Source organism: Muscardinus avellanarius (genome assembly GCF_963383645.1).
Source record: "Muscardinus avellanarius genome assembly, chromosome: 21".
Lineage (NCBI taxonomy): Eukaryota > Metazoa > Chordata > Mammalia > Rodentia > Gliridae > Muscardinus > Muscardinus avellanarius.
This window is the reverse complement of record NC_137807.1, coordinates 230,217-248,375: the sequence shown is the minus strand read 5'-3', so window position 1 is coordinate 248,375 and position 18,159 is coordinate 230,217. Positions and strand designations below refer to the sequence as shown.

The 18,159-nt window shown below is 61.1% G+C and overlaps 2 protein-coding genes across 5 annotated transcripts in view; one reads left to right on the top strand and one right to left on the bottom strand.

The window, feature by feature from the left end:
• Window positions 1-801: 801 nt before the first annotated feature.
• SH2B3 (SH2B adaptor protein 3) lies at window positions 802-12,080 on the top strand (the record flags this gene model as incomplete). The annotated part of the gene is made up of 10 exons (XM_080717570.1): window positions 802-891; window positions 1,232-1,350; window positions 1,960-2,011; window positions 2,618-3,085; window positions 10,748-10,849; window positions 10,920-11,011; window positions 11,094-11,188; window positions 11,256-11,470; window positions 11,545-11,716; window positions 11,809-12,080. 10 exons carry the CDS (start codon window positions 802-804, stop codon window positions 12,078-12,080), a joined length of 1,677 nt encoding a protein of 558 aa, XP_080573696.1.
• A 3,931-nt stretch (window positions 12,081-16,011) lies between these two features.
• Window positions 16,012-18,159, bottom strand: part of ATXN2 (ataxin 2) — a gene marked incomplete at both ends in the record, with an annotated part of 78,839 nt that continues 76,691 nt past the window's right edge. For all 4 annotated transcript variants that reach the window (XM_080717930.1, XM_080717933.1, XM_080717931.1 and 1 more), the window contains 2 exons: window positions 16,012-16,040; window positions 16,841-17,009. In XM_080717930.1, the coding sequence (XP_080574056.1) occupies window positions 16,012-16,040; window positions 16,841-17,009 (198 nt within the window). The remainder of the gene's footprint in view (window positions 16,041-16,840; window positions 17,010-18,159) is intronic.

Genomic DNA, 18,159 nt, shown 5'->3' with positions numbered 1-18,159 from the left:
AAAAAAAAAAAAAAAAAAAGGGCTGGGAGTGTCGCTTGGAGGTAGAATGCCCCTGGGTTCCACCCCCAGTACCGCAAATAAATAAATAAATAAATAAATAGGAGCCAGACATGGTGGTTCACACGTGTATCCCCAGTTGGGAGGCTGAGACAGGAGGATTGCGCAGATTGGAAGCCAGCCTCAGCTACTTAGTGAGGCTCTTAGCAACGCAGTGAGACCCTTGTTTCCTAATAAAATATAGCGAGGCTCTCCAGCAACTTAGACCCTGTTTCAAAATGAAAAACAAAGCCAGGTGTGGAGGTCAAATGCCCCTGGGCTCCATCCCCAGACCTACAATAAATAAATGACTAAAAATTAGGGCTGGGGGTGTAGCTTGGAGGTACACTGTCCCTGGGACTATCCCCAATACTGCAGAAAAAAGAAAAAAAGAAACCTGTGGATCTAGTGCAAAAGTAGAATGCCCCTGTGTTCAATTGCTAGTACCAAAAAATAATAAAAATAATTAAAATCAGGCTAGGACCTTAGCTGAGAGGTAGAACGCCCCCTCAGCACCACAAAATGAAACAAAACGCCCCAAAGCAGTGTGTGGTGTAGGGCGGTGCTGGGGGTGGTGCCGGCCTGGCCAGTGGGGCCCTCTAGTGGACAGCAGTGGGCAGGGGCCGTGTCCAGGCAAAGGGACATCACTAAGCTGGCTGCCCTCTCCCTCGGCGGGCGCGCTGGGAACAAGAACCAAGCAAGAAACAAGGAGGCCCCGAGCAGGTGGGGAGGGGGCTGCGAATGCAAGCACCCAGCTGCCGCGTGATGGCGCAGAGTGCCTCCTGCGTGCGGGCACCCTCCTGGAGCAGCGCCCTGCTGCCCTCCGCGGCAGGTCACAGCGCCTTGTGGGGTTGTGTGAGGAGGTGCCCACGGGCGGGGTGGCAGGAAGAACCCCCTTCGGGGCTCAGCTCTCCGCCTCGAGCCCCTCCCCGCGACTCCTACGAGGTGGCGGCTGCCTGGCAGAAGAGGGCCTGAGTCAGAGAGGGCTGGGCAGGGTCAGAGCTGCCCGGTGATACCGGGCCCTGGGCAGCGGGGGCCCAGAAAGCAAGGGTTTGCCTGTCTAGTCCACTGTCGCGTCGCCGGGGCCCAGCAGGGAACCTGGCACACAGCAGACCCAAGGGTGAGCGCATGAGGAGGCTGGGCGGCCCGCCCACCGCCCCTGCCCTGAAGGCCTTTCCTGGCTTCCACCCTGAAGGGCCCGGAGGCGGCGGCTGCGGAGCTCTGTGGGTTCAGCACCGAGGACAGCGGGCTCGGGGCCTCTAGGCCTCTGTGGGAGCTGAGGGACCCCCAGCAAGCTGGAGGCGCCTTCCCCGAGTCAGTCATTGGTTCACTCCTTTTTACCTGTCTTATGTTTATTATATAGATATCAATACACTCTTGTACTATTTAAAAAGGATAATAAGTCTCATCACCCTAGCAAGGCCTTGTTTTCAAATAAAAATAGTGCTTGGGGTGTACCGTGGAGGCAGGATGCCCCTGGGTTCAGTCCCCAGTACCAAAATGAAAAATGAAAAAAAAAAAAAGGATAATAAGCCAGGCATGGTGCTGCCCGCCTGGAATCCCAGCACTTGGGAGGATGGCAGGTTCGAGGCCAGCCTGGGCAATTTAGCGAGACCCCGCCTCAAAACTAAAAATGGGCTGGGGGTGTAGCTCAGTGGTAGTGCCCTGAGTGCAGACATCTGACCACAGAATAAATTTGCAGGTCAGGGTAACAGCGGCGGCCCTCACTCCACTTCTCCAGGTTCTTAGGCCTTTTTTTTTTTTCCCCTAGTACTGGGGATTGAAGAGATTGAACCCAGGGGTATTCCACCTCTGAGTTACATCCCCAGCCCGTTTTATTTTGAAATAGGGTCTCGCGAGAGAGAAGCGCTAATATCCTTCCTTGCCCCCCACCCCGTATGCCCCGGTCCTGCTCTTCCGCAGGGGTCAGGCTGCTCAGGACACCCTCCGGTTAGAAGTGTACAAGTGCGGTGTGGTTGCGTGTTTCTGTCTGGGGCTGAGCCTCTGCTCAGCGTGGCCCTGGGCTCTCCAGGCGGTGGCAGGCTGCATCCTCCATCCTTTCCAGGTGCCGTGCTGTGGCAGCCCTTGGCACAGACTCTCACCATTTATTTCTGACGGGTCGGGTACTCGGGTTGTATCCGCTTTTTACCCATTATGAACGCTGCTCTGGAAACGTCCAGCGGGAAACTGCCCCGGCTCTGCCTTTCTCTGGCACAGTAGAAGGCGGGATGCTGGACCTAGAGTCGATTTTAACCGGGCGTGGTGGCGCAGGCCTGTAGTCCCAGTGCTTGGGAGGCTGAGACGGGAGGATCGCCGTCAGCCTCCGCAACTGAGCGAGGCCATGTTTGAAGATTGTTTAATAGTAATGAAAATCATAGTAATTAAGGCGGGGTGTAGTTGCCAGCTAGGACGCCCCCGGGTCCCGCCTCCAGCACCCCTCCCCCCCCACTAAATAAGTAAGTGCTGATCCTGCCCCGCGGGCCGCATCCCCTGCCCAGCCCGGGGGGCGCGGCAGGGTTCTGGAGGTGCGGCGGGCCGCGTCCTGGCCCCGGCGCGCCCTCACCGCGCCCCTCTCTTGCAGCCCGGCGGCCCCCCCCGCAGCATGAGCGGCTGGAGCGAGTTCTGCGAGCGGCACGCGGCGGCGGCGGCGCGGGAGCTGGCCGGCCAGTACTGGGCCTTCGCGCGCGCGCACCCGCAGCAGGCGCCGCAGCGCGCCGAGCTGGTGTCGCGCCACTTCGCCGAGCTCTTCCAGCGCCACTTCTGCCGCGAGGTGCGCGCGGCGCCCGGGCGCGACTACCGCGAGGCGCGGGCGGCGGCGCGGCCCAAGGCGCGCCCCGAGGAGGCCGGCCCGCGCCCGCCGCGCCCGCCCCGCGCCCCGCGCCGCGGCCTGCGCCAGCTGCTGCGCCGCCGGCCCGAGCCGCTCAAGGAGGCGGCGCTGCGCTACAGCCTGGCCGACGACATGGACGGCGCGGCGCGCTGGCGGAGGGCGCGCCTGGCGCTGCGCCGCGCCGGCCCCGAGCGCCTGCTGGAGCTCTTCGACCCGCCCAAGGTGAGCGCGGGCGGGCGGGGGCGGACCCCGGACCCCGGACCCGGACCCGGCGGACGGCGCGGACGGGCGCCTCGGGCCCCAGCGCCCCGCCGCCCGCCCACGGCTGGCTTTCCTCCTGCGCGGGGGCGCCCCGGCCCCTCCCCTCGGGGCGTCCCGGCCCCTCCCCTCGGGGGCGTCCCGGCCCCTCCCCTCGGGGCGTCCCGGCCCCTCCCCTCGGGGGCGCCCCGGCCCCTCCCCTCGGGGGCGCTCCGGCCCCTCCCCTCGGGGGCGTCCCGGCCCCTCCCCTCGGGGGCGCCCCAACCCTTCCCCTCGGGGGCGCTCCGGCCCCTCCCCTCGGGGGCCCTCCGGCCCCTCCCCTCGGGGGCGCCCCGGCCCCTCCCCTCGGGGGCGCCCCAACCCTTCCCCTCGGGGGCGCCCCGGCCCCTCCCCTCGGGGGCCCTCCGGCCCCTCCCCTCGGGGGCGCCCCGGCCCCTCCCCTCGGGGGCGCCCCAACCCTTCCCCTCGGGGGCGCTCCGGCCCCTCCCCTCGGGGGCCCTCCGGCCCCTCCCCTCGGGGGCGCCCCGGCCCCTTCCCGCGGCGCAGTCGGGGCACAGGGTCCCCGTGTCCTGGGGACCTGCCGGCCTGCGCCCCGGCAGGCAGTGCTGCCCCTCCCAGGGGGCCGGCGAGGTGGGCGCCCCTGCGGGGTCCGCCCCTGGGGACCGAGGCGAGGCTGGCCAGAGCCCCGTGTGCGCCGAGGCCAGGCGCCCCCTCTGCGTGGAACCGCGCTGCTCCAAGGCGTGTGGCCCGGGGCGTCGGGGCTCGCCCTGGTCCTGGTCCTCGCCGAGTACTGCTCCCTCCGCCCCTCGTGCCTGCCGTGCGCGTGGGCTCGGCTTTATTTCTGCAGTCCTGGGATGGAACCCAGGCCCGTCGGCCCTGAGCTCCGCCCCCAGCCCAGTGTTTCAGTCTCAGTCTCCACTTGGAAGCAGCTCTCGGGGCTGCAGAGGGCCGCAGAGGGCCTCGCTCAGAGTCGGGGCTGGCCGCCCACTCGCAAGCGCTGGGGTGACAAGCCCGCCGCTGCCCTCCCTCTTGTAGGAGCTTTCATGTTGGGGCCTTCTCCTTTGTCCGCGGGGACCGCCAGCAGAAGTCTTGGGTTTCAGCGCTGCTGCGTCCTGCACAGGGCTCAGCGCCCTACCCACCAGAAGCTTGGCTGGGCCTCCATCGTGGAGGTGTGAGGCCGGGCCTTGTCTTCTCCTGGACCGAGTTGCCCCTCCTTCCTGGAGGCGGGTTTCTCTGTGGGGAGATGCTTCTGTCCCCGTGGCCTGCGTGTCCATCCTCATGCCAGCACCACACTGCCAGCGTTCCGTGGAGTCCTTTTTTTTTTTTTTTTTTGGTGCTGGGGATGGAACCAGGGGCATTCTACCTCTGACCTACATCCTAAGCCCTATTTTGTTTTTATTGGGAAGCAGGGTCTTACTAAGGTGCTGAGGCTGGTTTAGAACGGGGATCTTCTTGTCTCAGCCTGCCAAGCGCTGGGATTGCAGGTGTGCGTCACCGCCCCCGACTTGTAGAGAGTCTTCAGGGGCGAGAATGGACTGAGCCCTGAGTCCCAGGCAGGAGAGAGCGCGGGCGGAGCCCCGAGCGGGCAGGTGCGGGCGCACAGGCAGAGGTGCAGCCGCTCGCTCTTGGGGAAAGGCAGGCGCAGGTGAAACTTTTCTCATAGTTCAGGGAACGTCTCGCGGTATGAAGGCGAGTGCTGGCCCAGTGCCTGCTCTGGCCTGTGCGACACCACAGTAGGCCAGCTGGGGACCAGCCGTCAGATCCAGGCGGCCTGGGCTTGCGTGCAGACCAGCGGGAATGACTGTATGCCCCTCCCCGCTCCCAGCCGCTGCGGGCTTGGGGGGGCACCAGCATTTTTCCCGCTGGGAGGAGCTCTCGGCTGCCTGCTCTGGGCAGCGCTGGTGGTGGCCCCGTTAAATTCCTCAGGGCCCTGCTTGCTGGCTTTGGTGGCTGCCATTAAGTCGGATGCCACCCAGGAGGCCAGCTGCTCTGCGTGGGAAGGGCCGTGGAGCTCAAGAGCTGCGAGGGTTAGAGGCCCTGCCGCCACCTCCACCAGCCACAAGGCCGGCATGGCGCTGCCCCCTCGGGCTCTCAGTGGGCTGGCATGAAGCAGGACCTTGGCAGCAGGCCCGCGAGGGAGGCTCCGCCACGCACCACCGCTGCAGGGTCGGAGGAGACATCTGTGACGGTTTCCCCAGCACAGGAGGCCGGTGGTGAAGTCATACATTCTCTGGCCTCAGTGGTGTCCCCAGGGGCTGGGACCCCCTGAGCTGAGAGGCCGAGACTGGCCCTGGCCCTCGGAGATGCTGCCGCCGCTGTCCCCAGTGCGGTCCAGCCAGGGCCCTTGGCCCAGCAAAGGCTCCTGCAGCCACTGTCTGGGTACCTGCGGCGTGGGTTGTGGGCTGAGGACTCAGTGGCCTTTGATGTCCAGTGTCTTGGCCAGGTGGAGGGCAGGGCGGGGCTTCGAGGGCTCAGGTCAGCCCAAGTGCCACCTCGCACAGGGCCCCAGGACTCCCAGGAGGAAGGTCCTTGGGGCTCTCGGTCCAGCAGTGTGCCTCTGTGCCCAGCCTGCCCGCCTGTGTCCCTGCCCCCTCGGTGCCCCGTGGGCCCGGGCTCTGCGAGGGGGGGTGGCCCTGAGGGCCCCTGAGCCTGTTCCCAGGGCCCCGCCCTGCCTGTGGGAAAGAGGAGGCAGAAAGAAAGGGACGTCCGCGCTGGGGCCTGGCGGGTTTCCGCTCGGAGGCAGGAAGCGGTGGGCGGCCTCGGGGCGCAGCCTGCCAGCCCCACTCCTGCCCACTGAGCTGGCCGTCCCCTGGTCCTGGGCCTGTCCTTTTGGGTTCGACTGTTTCCCATATGATAGGCACTGCCTGGAAACGCCAGGGTTCTCCTCCCACAGAAACGGTGGGTGATGAAGCCATCTCCCATCCGCCCGAGGCCATGCTGGGGATGGAAGGGAGCTGGGAGCCCCGTGTCGTGGCGCCAGGCTGGGCTGGTGCATAAGTAGGAGAGCCCACTCTTTCTGGCCTCCAGCCCGAGGGGCCGTGTGGCCCAGGCAGTGCCCACCTGCCCCTGCGCACACGGAGCAGCCCCACTTGCTGGGCAGGGGGGTGTCGCTCGGAGGTCGGATGCCCCGGGTTCCATCCCCAGACCCACAAAAAAGAAGGGAAAAAAGGTGTTTTGCAAGCCGGGCGTGTTGAGGCATGCTTGTAATCCCAGCGTTTGGGAGGCTGAGACAGTAGGATGGCAGTTTGCGGGCAGCCTCGGCTACTTAGGCCCTTCATAACTTAGTGTCTAGGCCTCGCGCATACGCTGGGGCTCCACGGGGTTGGAGCTGGAGCCCCCTCCCCAAGCCCCTGCCGCAGCCTCGCCTTCACCTCTTCTTTTGAATCATCATTCCTCGAAGGCATCGGGGCTGGGGGAGTCCCCCCTCCTGCTGTGCGCCATGCAGCCCTCTCCTAACCACTGTCTCCACCTGCCACTGCGCGGCCCAGCTGGGGAGTGTGGAGACGCTGCTGGCCAGGCCCGTCACGGCGGGAGCAAGGGTCCTGCAGGGCTGTGAGGAGCAGGCGAGGCCCTCCGCTGGTTGTGGCTGTGGTGCCACAGGAAACCGAAGGGAAGAGCCTGGGGGTCCCCACTCTCAAGCCACGGCCGTCCCAAGCATGGGTCCAGCCCCCATGGGCTGTGCACGTGCGAGCCAGGCGCTGCGCCCCGTTGTCAGGCTCTCTGACATGGGGCCCGGGGTGGGGGCGCTTGCTCAGCACCCGGCTCCAACCAGCCCAGGCCCACTGCTGTCGGGCCGCTCGGTGCTGTGGGTGACTGCCCGGCCTGGCGCTCATGCCAGGCTGGTGCATGGGGCGACTCCAGAAGGGCAAGTGTGGGTCAGCTCTGCCCTTCCCTGCTGCCTCACCGTGGGGGGAGGGGCGCCAGGAGGCCCGCGGGTGCGGGGCAGGTGGAGCTGAGCAGAGGGGTGCCTGCCGGGTCTGTCTGAGGATGGAGCGCAGAGGGCCGAGGCAGGTGCCCTGCTGTGGTTTCCACATCCTGCCTGCAGCAAGGGCCCTCCATGTGCTGCCGGGGCAGGGCCACACACACCCCCTGTCCCCTCCTCGGCTGGTCGGGGCCCAGCGAGGGCATGCCTGGCAAACGAAAGGCCCGTTGGGATGGTTGGAGTCGGGTGGCCATGCTCCCAAAGGGCCGCAGCTGGGGGCGGCAAGCAGCGGAGTCTGGGGCTCAGGTGACTCCCCACCCCATGGTGGGGTTCCCTCGCACCCTGGCAGGCTGGGCCTCGCCCTCCCCCATACCTCTTGGGCGCCTGAGGCCTGTGGATCCCGTGCACCAATGACGCGGGTCTGTCTGCTAGCGACAAGGCTGCTGCGGGAGGCCTCCGAGCAGAGCACTGGGTGGCCTTCCCAGGCGCTGTCCACCCAGGACGGCCGGAAGGAGCCAGGCCCAAGCAGTGGTCTAAGATGAGGCCCTCCTTCCCTGATCCCTTCTTACCTCGGGATGGGCCCAGGTCTGCGGAAGAGGACGGACTGTCTGACGGACGGAACGCGTGGGCTCGATGGGCTACTCTGCGGCACAGATAGCCGTCCCCTCGGAGAGCCCTCTGCCTCGGCTGCCAGGAAGCTCAGCGGCCACGGTGCAGAGTGGGGCTCCGGTCTGTTTCAGCAGATGTCTCCCAGCTCTCCCTGGCTGCCACTATAATCTGACTCAAACCTTTTTATGGAACAGGGCAGGTCATTTTATTTTTTAGGTTTGTTGGCTTTTTTATGTCTACCAGTCAGACTAGATTATTTCCTGTAACAATGTTCATTCATCGGGCAGCAGCCATTCCAGGCCCTGGGATGGGGCGGGGACTCGGCCATCTGTGACGGGCTTTCCCGAGTCAGCAGGGCCTGGGTGCTTGTCCCCAAGTCACTGAAAAGAAAGCGAGGCTCCAGTCAGCACTGTCACCCAAACTCACAAGCTCAGGAGAGCCAGCGAGGCTGCGGCCCCAGGCCGTCACTGGTCACCGCTGCCAGGTAGAGGCCACCCCGCGGGCCAGACGCTGGCCTCCTTCCAGCCTCCTGAGGTGGTGGTGTGGCCAGCAGCCTGCCCTGCAAGTGTCCCAGGGTCCCTGGGCACACCCAGCCGTCAGGCCCGTGCCTCAGTGGCGGCAAGTCCCCTGGATCTCCCTGCCAGGCGGAAGCACAGCAGGTGGCCCTGCCCCAGGGTGGGCGTGGGCCGGGGGCGCAGCGTGCAGAGTGCTCTTTTTAAAGATGTTTTGTCTCTGGAAAGCTCTGGCAAATCCAGGACGGGGCGCTCTTACTTCGAAGCTCGGGGCCTTCCTGCGGTGTCCCTGCCCGCTGGGGCACCGAGGCCCCTCATTTCCCACCACCCTAGGCAGGGTGGGTAGGCGCGTGTGTTTTAGTTCAGAGCGTGTTACAAAAGGGGTAACGGAGGGGAGAGCAGGGTGCTCAGGACGTTTTCTGGCGGTGCCGGGGAGGCCTTTCAGCAGCGCTGGCTCACCCTTGCCACCCAGATACCTGCGGAGGTCAGAGCTGCAAGGTCCAGGGGTGAGGTAGCTGCAGAAATGCCATCCCTGAGCTGGTCGCGGTGGCGCAGCCCTGTAATCCCAGCACGTGAGGCCGAGAAAGGACGGCTGCAGGTTCAAACCAGCCTCCACAACTTAGCAAGACCCCGTTTCATCCCAGTGCTCGGGAGGCTGAGGCAGGAGGGCCCCGGGGGTGAGGACAGCCTCAGAAGCAGTGAGACTCTCATAGCCTGGGGTGTGTAGCTTGGAGGTAGAACATCTCCTGATGCAGTCTCCAGTTAGTGACAGCCTCACCACTGGTCAGCCAGGACCGAAGGACCACCCGCCCACCTGCCCGCAGCTCTTCCCAAGTTCCCCACTAAGGGGTCAGCAGGCTGCAAGCAGGGGCCGGGCAAGGTGCTCCCAGAAGGGGCGCTGCAGGGCGTGGGGGGCCGACCTCTCACAGCTGCCTGAAGCGGTGCAGCCGCTCTGATCACCAATCCCACCCCCAAGAGGTGGGTCAGCAATAGCTACTTGCGGACCAGGCTTTCCCTTTACTGGGGGCAGGGGATTGAACTCGGGGCCTTCTGAGTTACACCCCTAACCGTTTATTGACCTATGGTACTGAGGGTAGAACCCAGGACCCTTCTACCTCCACGCTGTACCCCCTTTACCCTGTTTCTGAGGCTGGCTTTGAACTTGCAATAATCCTGTCTTAGCCTCCCAAGTACTGAGATTACAGACATACACCACCATGACCCAGCTCAGGCTTAGCCTTCAAGGCAGGCAGAGGGCGTGTAGGTGAGGGGCAACCTGAGGCCCCCTTGTTGTTCCTGGTATCTGGACCAGATAGGCTGCGCTCCTGTAGGGACCCTGGGTCTCCCCAGAGGCAAGTGGTGTGGCGGGGAATCCTCTCCCCACCTGCCTGCCCAGCGCTTCCTCCCACAGCAGAGGTGGCACCGAGACCTGAGCAGAAAGGAAAGGAAGACCAGCATCCCGGATGCTCCAGGCCAGGCCCACTTCCTCCAGTGATGGGGCAGAGCCGCGGGGCAGGGCGCAGACAGGAAATGAGGCTGGTGTGGGGCCCGTGCCCAAGCTCCGCCAGCCCTGGTGGGTGCTGGGATGGCAAGCTGTGTGACTTGTCTCCTTCCCTTCCCAGGAACATGAGCGCTCAGTAAACCCTGCTCTTGCACCAGCAACCAGGAGACCCCAGCTTGGCTAGTCCGCCCTCTGCCCCAGTTCCTGCCAGCCTCTCCACAGGGGTGGGGTATGCAAAGTTCCAGAAGTGTGTGGTTTAGAGCGGACTTAGGACTCCTGGTCTGTGTGGACAAGGACTTGAACCCAGGGGACGGTACTATGGAGCCTCAGCGCTAGCCCTTTATCTCATGAGCGGATCTCCCTATGTTGCCAGGCTGGCCTCACACTCGCCACCCTCCCGCGGGCTGGGGTCACAGATGTGACCGGGCAGCAGGGACCTGCCTTTGGGCCTGGCTTCCACCCCACACCCTTCTGCCGCAGAGGCCCTGCCCCACCCGTGCTGCAGGGAGGGGAAGCCAGTGTACTTTCACCTCACTGCTCTGTACTTCAGCCCCTGGAGAGACAACCTCTCAGCCTTACCACAAGAGGAAGTGGAGGGCAGAGAGCCCCCCCCCCCGCCGGGACGCGCCCCCAAGAAGCTGGTCCTGGGCTGGAGGGTGCCTCAGCCCCTGCCAGGGCCAGCCAGGACCGCCCCTTATATATAGCAGCTCTGCGGCTACCTATGACTTGTGGAGCTGTGCTAGCAGGTTTGGTGTGAGGACAAGGGTGAGCAGCCACTCAGCAGGCAGGACGTCAAAACTGGAGTGTGTGGGCCCAGGGGAGGGCAGCCCTCAGCCAGCACAGGTGTCTCCCAGCAACGCAGGAGGCCGAGGCATGTTTGACGTCAGCCTGGACTTTTTAGTGAGACTCTTGTCCCAAAAAAGGCTGCATGTGTAGCTCAGAGGAAGAATACCCCTAGGTTTAGTCCCTAGTACCAAAGGAAAAAAAAGCACTGCTGGCCACGGGCAACAGAAACACAAGGGAGTAGCAAAAGGTGAGGCCTGGGAGGGGAGAGGCCTCCAGCCCCTGTCCTCTTCTCCTAGAGCTCAAAGCCCAAGCTCCAAACGGCCTGCTCCAGCATCCAAGAGGTCCGGAGATGCACACGCCTGGAGATGCCCGACAACCTCTACACCTTTGTGCTCAAGGTGAGCCACGGGCCTCCGCGCTCGGGCAGCACGCTCCTCAGACCCCCTCAACTGCCCCCTTCTTCACCAGGTGGAGGAGCGGACGGACATCCTCTTTGAAGTGGGAGACGAGCAGCAGCTGAACTCGTGGCTGGCGGAGCTCCAGGAGAGTGCAGGCAGAGGGTGAGCCCCTGGCTCGCCTGCACACCCGGGATGGCCCGCCTCGATGCCTAAGGCAGGCCCTCACCCGCCTCTTCCCTGGCAGGCTGGAGAGCACCGACGCAGAGCTGCAGGCCCCCCCCGCCCCAGGGCCCAGCATGTCCAGCTCCCCACAGGGCAGTGCGGATTCCTTAGACCAAGGTGAGTGGGCAGGCCGTCCTCGGGGCGCTGGCACACAGGACCACCGCTAACTGCTCCTCCATGCCAGGCGCGTCACCCGGGGGGCTGCCGGACCCCATCTGCCAGAAAACAGACCACTTCCTGTCCTGCTACCCCTGGTTCCACGGCCCCATCTCCAGAGTGCAGGCAGCCCAGCTGGTACAGGTGCAGGGCCCGGACGCCCACGGCGTGTTCCTGGTGCGGCAGAGCGAGTCCCGGCGTGGGGAGTACGTGCTCACCTTCAACTTCCAGGGCAGAGCCAAGGTACTGGCGGGGACTGCCCAGCTCCCGGCACCCGGGCCGGCGGGGCCCGTGCGAGCCTGCCTTCTGTCCCGCAGCACCTGCGCCTGGCACTCACGGAGCGGGGCCAGTGCCGCGTGCAGCACCTGCACTTCCCCTCCGTGGTGGACATGCTGCGCCACTTCCAGCGCTCGCCCATCCCGCTCGAGTGCGGCGCCGCCGGCGACGTGCGGCTCTCCAGCTACGTGGTGGTCGTCTCCGAGCCGTCAGGTGGGACCCAAGACCCTGGGCGGCTGCACGGGCGCCGTGGGGGTGCCCTCGGGTAGAGGCTGACCGCATGGCTTCTCGGTCATTGATCCTAGGCTCCGGCCACGCTGTCCTCTTCCCGTTCTCCCTCCCTTGCTGGGAGTCAGAGCTGGGCCTCCCGCACCTCGACGGCTCTAGCTGTCCGCGGGGCCGAGCCTCCCCCCCGGAGCAGATCTTCCACCTGGTGCCTTCACCCGAGGAGCTGGCCGACAGCCTGCGCCGCCTGGAGCCCGAGCCTGCGGGGCCTGCCCGGGACTCAGACTATGAGATGGACTCAGCCTCGCGGGGCCACCCGCGGGCCGTAGACAACCAGTACACGCCTCTCTGAGTCAGCGAGGGACCCAGGCCTCCAGGCGCCGGGACCACAGCAGAACCGTGGACTTGTGGATGTATGCGCTGCCCTTGAGTGCAGAGATTTAAGGGCCAGCTGCTCTCCAGCTGGACGTGCCCTGCCGGGCCTGCTGAAGGGCCTGCGCCTTCTGTCTGGCTTCCTCCTCCCTCGAAGGTGTGGTTCTTGTCCTCAGGGCCAGACGCCACGAGCTCCTGCCTCGGTCCGAGACGGTCCCACGGCGCTGGGGCTGGCAGTGGGCACGCCCCTCTTTTTCACTGACGCTGTCATAACTGGTGACAGGTTTTCTACTGGGGGAGGGGTCCAACAGGAAGCCCAGAACACTAAGCCCCGACTCTCACATGGCTACCATCGTAGCTTCGGTCCGTGGCAGGCACACAGTGCACGCCACGGTGACCACTCTGTTTCTACCCAGCTTTAGGACAAAAGCTCTGGCAGAGAGACAAGCTAAGGTCAAAAATGATTTTAAACGTTTTACCTCAGATTAATTTTGTATAGGATTCAGGTTTCAAAATGAATACTCGCTCGCTGCAGGGCACGGCCAGCACAGGGCCGCCTGCGCTCGGGGCAGTCGCCTGCGGCTGAGCAGCCTGTCCTCCCTTGTAGAGAAGTGAAGCGTGTCACCTTTCAGGGAAATTCAGGCAGTTACTGAAATAGGAGGGTGGCAGGGAACAGTCCTACCCCGTGCCTTAAAAACAAACCGATTCCGGTTTACAGCAGCTTTATGCAGTTAAATCGGCGGGGGGGCGGGGATGGACAAGTGCGGAGAGCAGAGCCCCAGCCCCTGCGGGTTAAGGCCTTCACCACAGGCACCCAGCGGCCTGCCCCAACAAGTGGGCTTTAGGCTCCTTTACAAGCTGAAGTGGAAGCTGGGAGCCTGGTGCCACAGTTCATGGGAAACTCTTAAGGACCCACAGTCAGCATTCCGTTCCAGCTGGCTGGGGCTGCGTCTGAAGAAGCCCATGTGTCCTGCGCACACACCAGCAGCCTGGGCGGGGCCCGGACTCCTGGGCAGCAGCAGAGGTGCTGGTAGCGTGGGTCAGCGCATCCGCCAGGCTCATTGCAAGTGGCTTCTAGGAAACTGGGGGTTCCGTATAGCTTCACACCCCAGGTCAGTAGGAGGCAACCGACTAATAGTACTCACCGCCTTAGCTGCGGGGAGAGCTTGGCTGTTTGAGTCCTTCTCTGTACTTTGAAAGGTTAGACTTTCACTTCTGGAACTTTCTGGGGACGTGGGGAAGCTGCCACCTCTGTACCATTCTGAAAACACTCTTGGTGTTTTCATGGACCATAAAACAGATCCAGCATACTCAAGTCTGTGGTCCACTTTTAAGAATATTTGTTTTTATTTTCCATAAGCAGACATTTCTAGAAAATAAATGCTAAGAAGTATAAACTGAAGAAGTGATACTCTGAATTTCTTTTTTTTTTTTTTTTAAAGAGGAAGTCGCTGGTCCAGATTCTCTCCCATCTGCACAGGAAAGGGCTGGGTGGACAGCGAGCCCAAGTAAGCGACCCCTCTAGGCAGGACTTCAGACAGCCAACCTCAGCAGCTGGCCAGCTCGGGTCCCTCAGGCAATGCCATGAGGCAGGCCACTTGCTACAAACCCAGCACCCTCAACCCACGGGCTGCCAAGATCCGACGGGGAACTGGAAGGCACCCAGCCCTAGACGGCCTCCTTTCTAGATGTGGCCAAGTTGCCAGGGCAGCTTCAGCACATTCTGACAAAAATCACCCTTGCCTCAAAAGTGACACTAAGCCTGCAATATCTTTCTGCAGCAGGTCCAGCTGGCAGAGGCCAAGTATTCTCCCCAGCTAGGGGCAGACACCCTGCTGGCTGCAGCCAGCCCCGCCGTGAGCACTGCTGGCAGCTGAGGCCACACCAGCAACTTCCGCGACACGCTCTGAGCGCCAACTGGATAGAAATGGCGGTCCTTCCAGTTGACCCTCCTTAAGCCCACAGTGGAACCCGACAGCCCCAGCACCACCGTGTCCTTCACCCGCCTGGTGAACTCTTTCTTATAAACTAATGGTCACCAGCACCAAAGAATTAAGTCAACTAACCTGCCTTGATTTTAGACCAGCCATCCATATGGCTTTATCTGGTATAAATCTTCTGCCTTTGATCATTTCTGGACCATGGAGGAAAAGGGAATAGCAATCATTAAAATTGGGGCCAGAGAACACTATTTTTACATACCAGTTTCTAACCTAAGTCAAGGCCTCAAACTCTTCCCGAGGACTGCCCGAGGCTCCATGCGAGCGTCCCGTCAGCACCGACATCTCGACGGCGGCGCGCGGCCTCCCCTGCACATTGTGGATTCATCTTGGATCACGACAGGCAGAAGGTATTTGGAGAAAGTTTATGTATTGTTTATGTACTGTACAAGTAACTTATTAAATGATGCAGATTTTGCTATAATGTACAAGTTGCTATATGTGAATTAAAACCATTTTTAGACTCTTGATTTGTTGCCACAGACTTGAAGGCTGTGTTAAGATTCTCTACAAAATTCTTACCCTGCTCAAATACTTGCCTTTCCCCTTTGTCTTCCTCCCACAAATTGGAGACTTTTAACAAATACAGGTCTCTATCACCAGTGGGCTGTTTTTGTACAACTTCATACCTTCAGCCCCTTTCTGCCGTCAAGATTTTTTTCCTTTCTCTTTCTTTTTGCAATAGTGAGCTAAACCCCCAGTCTCCCCTTCCTTTGAGCTAGAGTTGTGGAGGCTGTCCTCAAACCTCTAATCCTCCTGTCTCAGCCTCCTAAGTACTGGAATGACAAGAGTATACCAGTGTACAAGATGAAGCTTTATTGCAGTTAAAAAGAAAAAACAGCCAGGCGTGCTGGCGCACTCTTGTAATCCCAGCATTTGGGAGGCTGAGACAGGAGGATCGCGGTTCGCGGACAGCCTCAGCTACTTAGTGAGGCCCTGTTTCAAAATAAAGTGTACAAAACTGGGCAGGGGGGTGTTGCTCGGAGGTCAAATGCCCCTGGGTTCCATCCCCAGATCCGCAAAAAAAAAAAAGCAAAAGAAACTGTCTTCGGCCTCCCTCTGGTAAAGCAGATGCCCTGAAGGTATGAAAACGGGAGATGGGAGGCAGCGGCAGCCGGAGGGCGTGGACCTGGAGCTGCCGCTCTGGCCTCTCTGGCCCTGGCCTCTCTGGCCGGCCGCCCAGCCGCCGCCTCCTGAAGCCTCCTTTCCTAGAGACCATGAGCCAGAGGCGAAGAGGAGACTCACTGGCAACGGTTCTGGGACGGCAAGCAACGCCCCGCGAGAGCAGCTCACACACACACGCACGCTAGCTTGGTATCAGTTTTTAAAACTTTTTTTATTTTTTAATTTTTTTAAAATTTTTTATTTTATATTATCTACAAAGTAAAAGTTTTCCCTTAACTTAAAAGTTGAGCCACTGTAGACAGTGATCACCTCATCAAACTTGATTTATAAATAATAATCCGTCAGTTTGACGGTAAGAATTTACTGAACCTCTGTCAAGTTTAGTAAAAGGGCGTTCCAAGTCTTGATTTTTTACCTTTTTTTTCTTTTTAGCAGTAATAGCAGCAAGAATCATTCTTGTTACTTCTGTTGCTAGCTGATGTGTTCATGACTTTCAAGGGCCATTAAAAAATAAATAACTTCCAGTTTGGCAAGCAGAGCGGGGTACTTGCGGGACTGTGGAACGGCATGTGGGGTTACGGAACAGCCCACAGGCTCCTAGACGCCTCGCCTCGGCCCAGGTCTTCCACTGCACGTGGACTGTTAGCATTCCTACTGGATGTTACAAGAAATCAACACAGATTTTTAAAAACAAAATAAATGAAATTCTAGTTTTCTGTGCTTCCGGTTGGTAGAAGCAGTAGAAGGGAGGAGGGGATTTGGCCTTTCGGTTCCTCCAGGGCAGCCTTACAGCTGCTGTTGGTGGTGGGCTTGTACTGTAAAAAAGAAAAGTGATTATTTAAACACAACACTGGCAACGCTGCACACAAGCCTAGTGCCTCTGCAGACAGCTGTCAACTCCCTGTGCTGGCTGAGCAGGACTCAGTTAACCCACTTCCCCTTCCCATCTGCACCAAGGTGGGGAGGGGAGGGCAGGCGGGGAGAAACGAATCAGTCAGACGTAAGACCACCTCAGATAAAACTCCCAGAAGACTTGCTGTCCAGGGCAGGAGAAAGGCCTTGATGTACCCTCCCCAAACCTTAGCCAAGCACAGTATTGCTTTAGTGACAGGTGAGACTGAAATATCGCCATGGCAGCCTCCAGCATCGAGCACCATCCGGGCTTCCCCGCCGTCAGGGCGCAGGCTGGAGCTGCTGCTACACTCAGACCCGTCCGCACACGGCACCTGCTCATCAGGAGTCTTCTCCAAGCTACAGTCAAACTGCCATGGTAGTCACCCCCCACACGCCAGCCTGCTGGGACTCAGGAAGGAACACACTGCGCTGCCCAGCCTACTGTGACAAGGACGGCCAACTGAGCGCTCGGCATGCGCCAGCTACACAGAATGCTGCTGCTGCTCATCAAGCCAGACCCCGATACCGTCAACACACACAGACTCGGCTCCTGGAAGCCCCAGGCCCTGACGCTGACTCATCACGGTCCTTCCTGCGCACACCTGGGCGGGTTTTGCTATTCTCCAGTGTGGGGCTACAAGCGCTGGCCCTGCCTGCCATTCGACCTGTGCGAGCAGAATGCTTGGGGTGCCCCGGCGGCCCCTGCACACACACGCCTCACCTGAAGGGTGCGTCATATAGGGGAAATGCGCTGTTGTCGAGACTGGAATGGGCTGTAGTGCACTTTGAGCGAGGGCGGCCTGGGGACCGCCGGGTGGCTGTGTCGTCATTAGCATCATTGGCGCATGGGCAGTTGGATGAGAAGGAACCATTCCTGACTGTACATGAGCCTGAAACAGAGAGCTCTTTTACGCATACAGGCAACATCTCCGGCTTAAACAACATGTCAACTGTGTTCCTTTCACTGGGCTGGGACTCTCAGGAAAAGGCAAAGGTGGGCCTCAGGGCCCCCTTTTCCTCTGGGGACACTCCCCGGTTCACCGTTTGGAAGATTCTGCAGGGCTGGGGAAGAAGGCACCATGTAAGCCTGGGTAAACATCAGGGCTGCAAAGAACTGGTCGCCAACATTTCTGATCGCTGAATTCTATGTGTAGGGCAAGGTCCTCATGGAGAGCAGCCCTGGGCCGAGGGCAGCTTTAGCTGGCTAGGACGTGAGCTACAGTGGTGCTTCAGAAGCTGGCTTCCCACGCGGCTAGAGCGCGTCCCTTTCAAACAGGAGAGCAGGTCACTACGGGTAAGCAGGAGTGTCCTATGGGTTCTGAGCCCTTTCCTCACCTGCCCCGCCCCCTCTGCTGCGGCCTGCTCAGCAGGCAGCTAAGGAGAAGAGATGATCCGGCTCCCTGTGCTCTCTAAAGATACAACGATGGGGAGGGGTGTGATGGGAAGGAGTCTGAAACTGCCTGGGCCAGCCAAGTGCCCCGGTATCACGTGACAGACGGCAGGTTCAAGGGGGAGATTGTAGTTGGCCCAAAGAGCCAGACCCTACAGGGCCAGGAAGAGCCTTCACTTCCTCTTCCCATAGTGAAAGCTGCTCTAGACCATAAGCCTTCAATGAAATGCTTTCACTCTCACATATTCAAGTGGAACCATGGCGTAAGTGCGCTTCCTTGCACCTCTTTGCTCTTTCTTCACAAAAGCACAAAAGTGAGGTTTGTAGACCCTACCTTGCACACACACGTATCAGCCACCAGCCTGCGCTAGACACCTCAGGACCCCACTCCCGTGCAGCAATTCCACCAAGCGCACTGGCCACACTGACCGAAACGGCTCCCTCCCACCATCAGGAGCAAATCAGCTACCTGCACTACACTGCGAACCTGAACGCTACTGCAGGATGGACGACACTGGCTCCAAGTAGCCTTCTGAGCGCTCCAGCTGCGTCACGCCTCAACCCACACCTGCCAGAGCCTCACTGGCACACTGCTTAACGGGAAGCGGAATTCAGTGAGGGGTCTCAGGCCCACCCAAGACTTCTGTGAC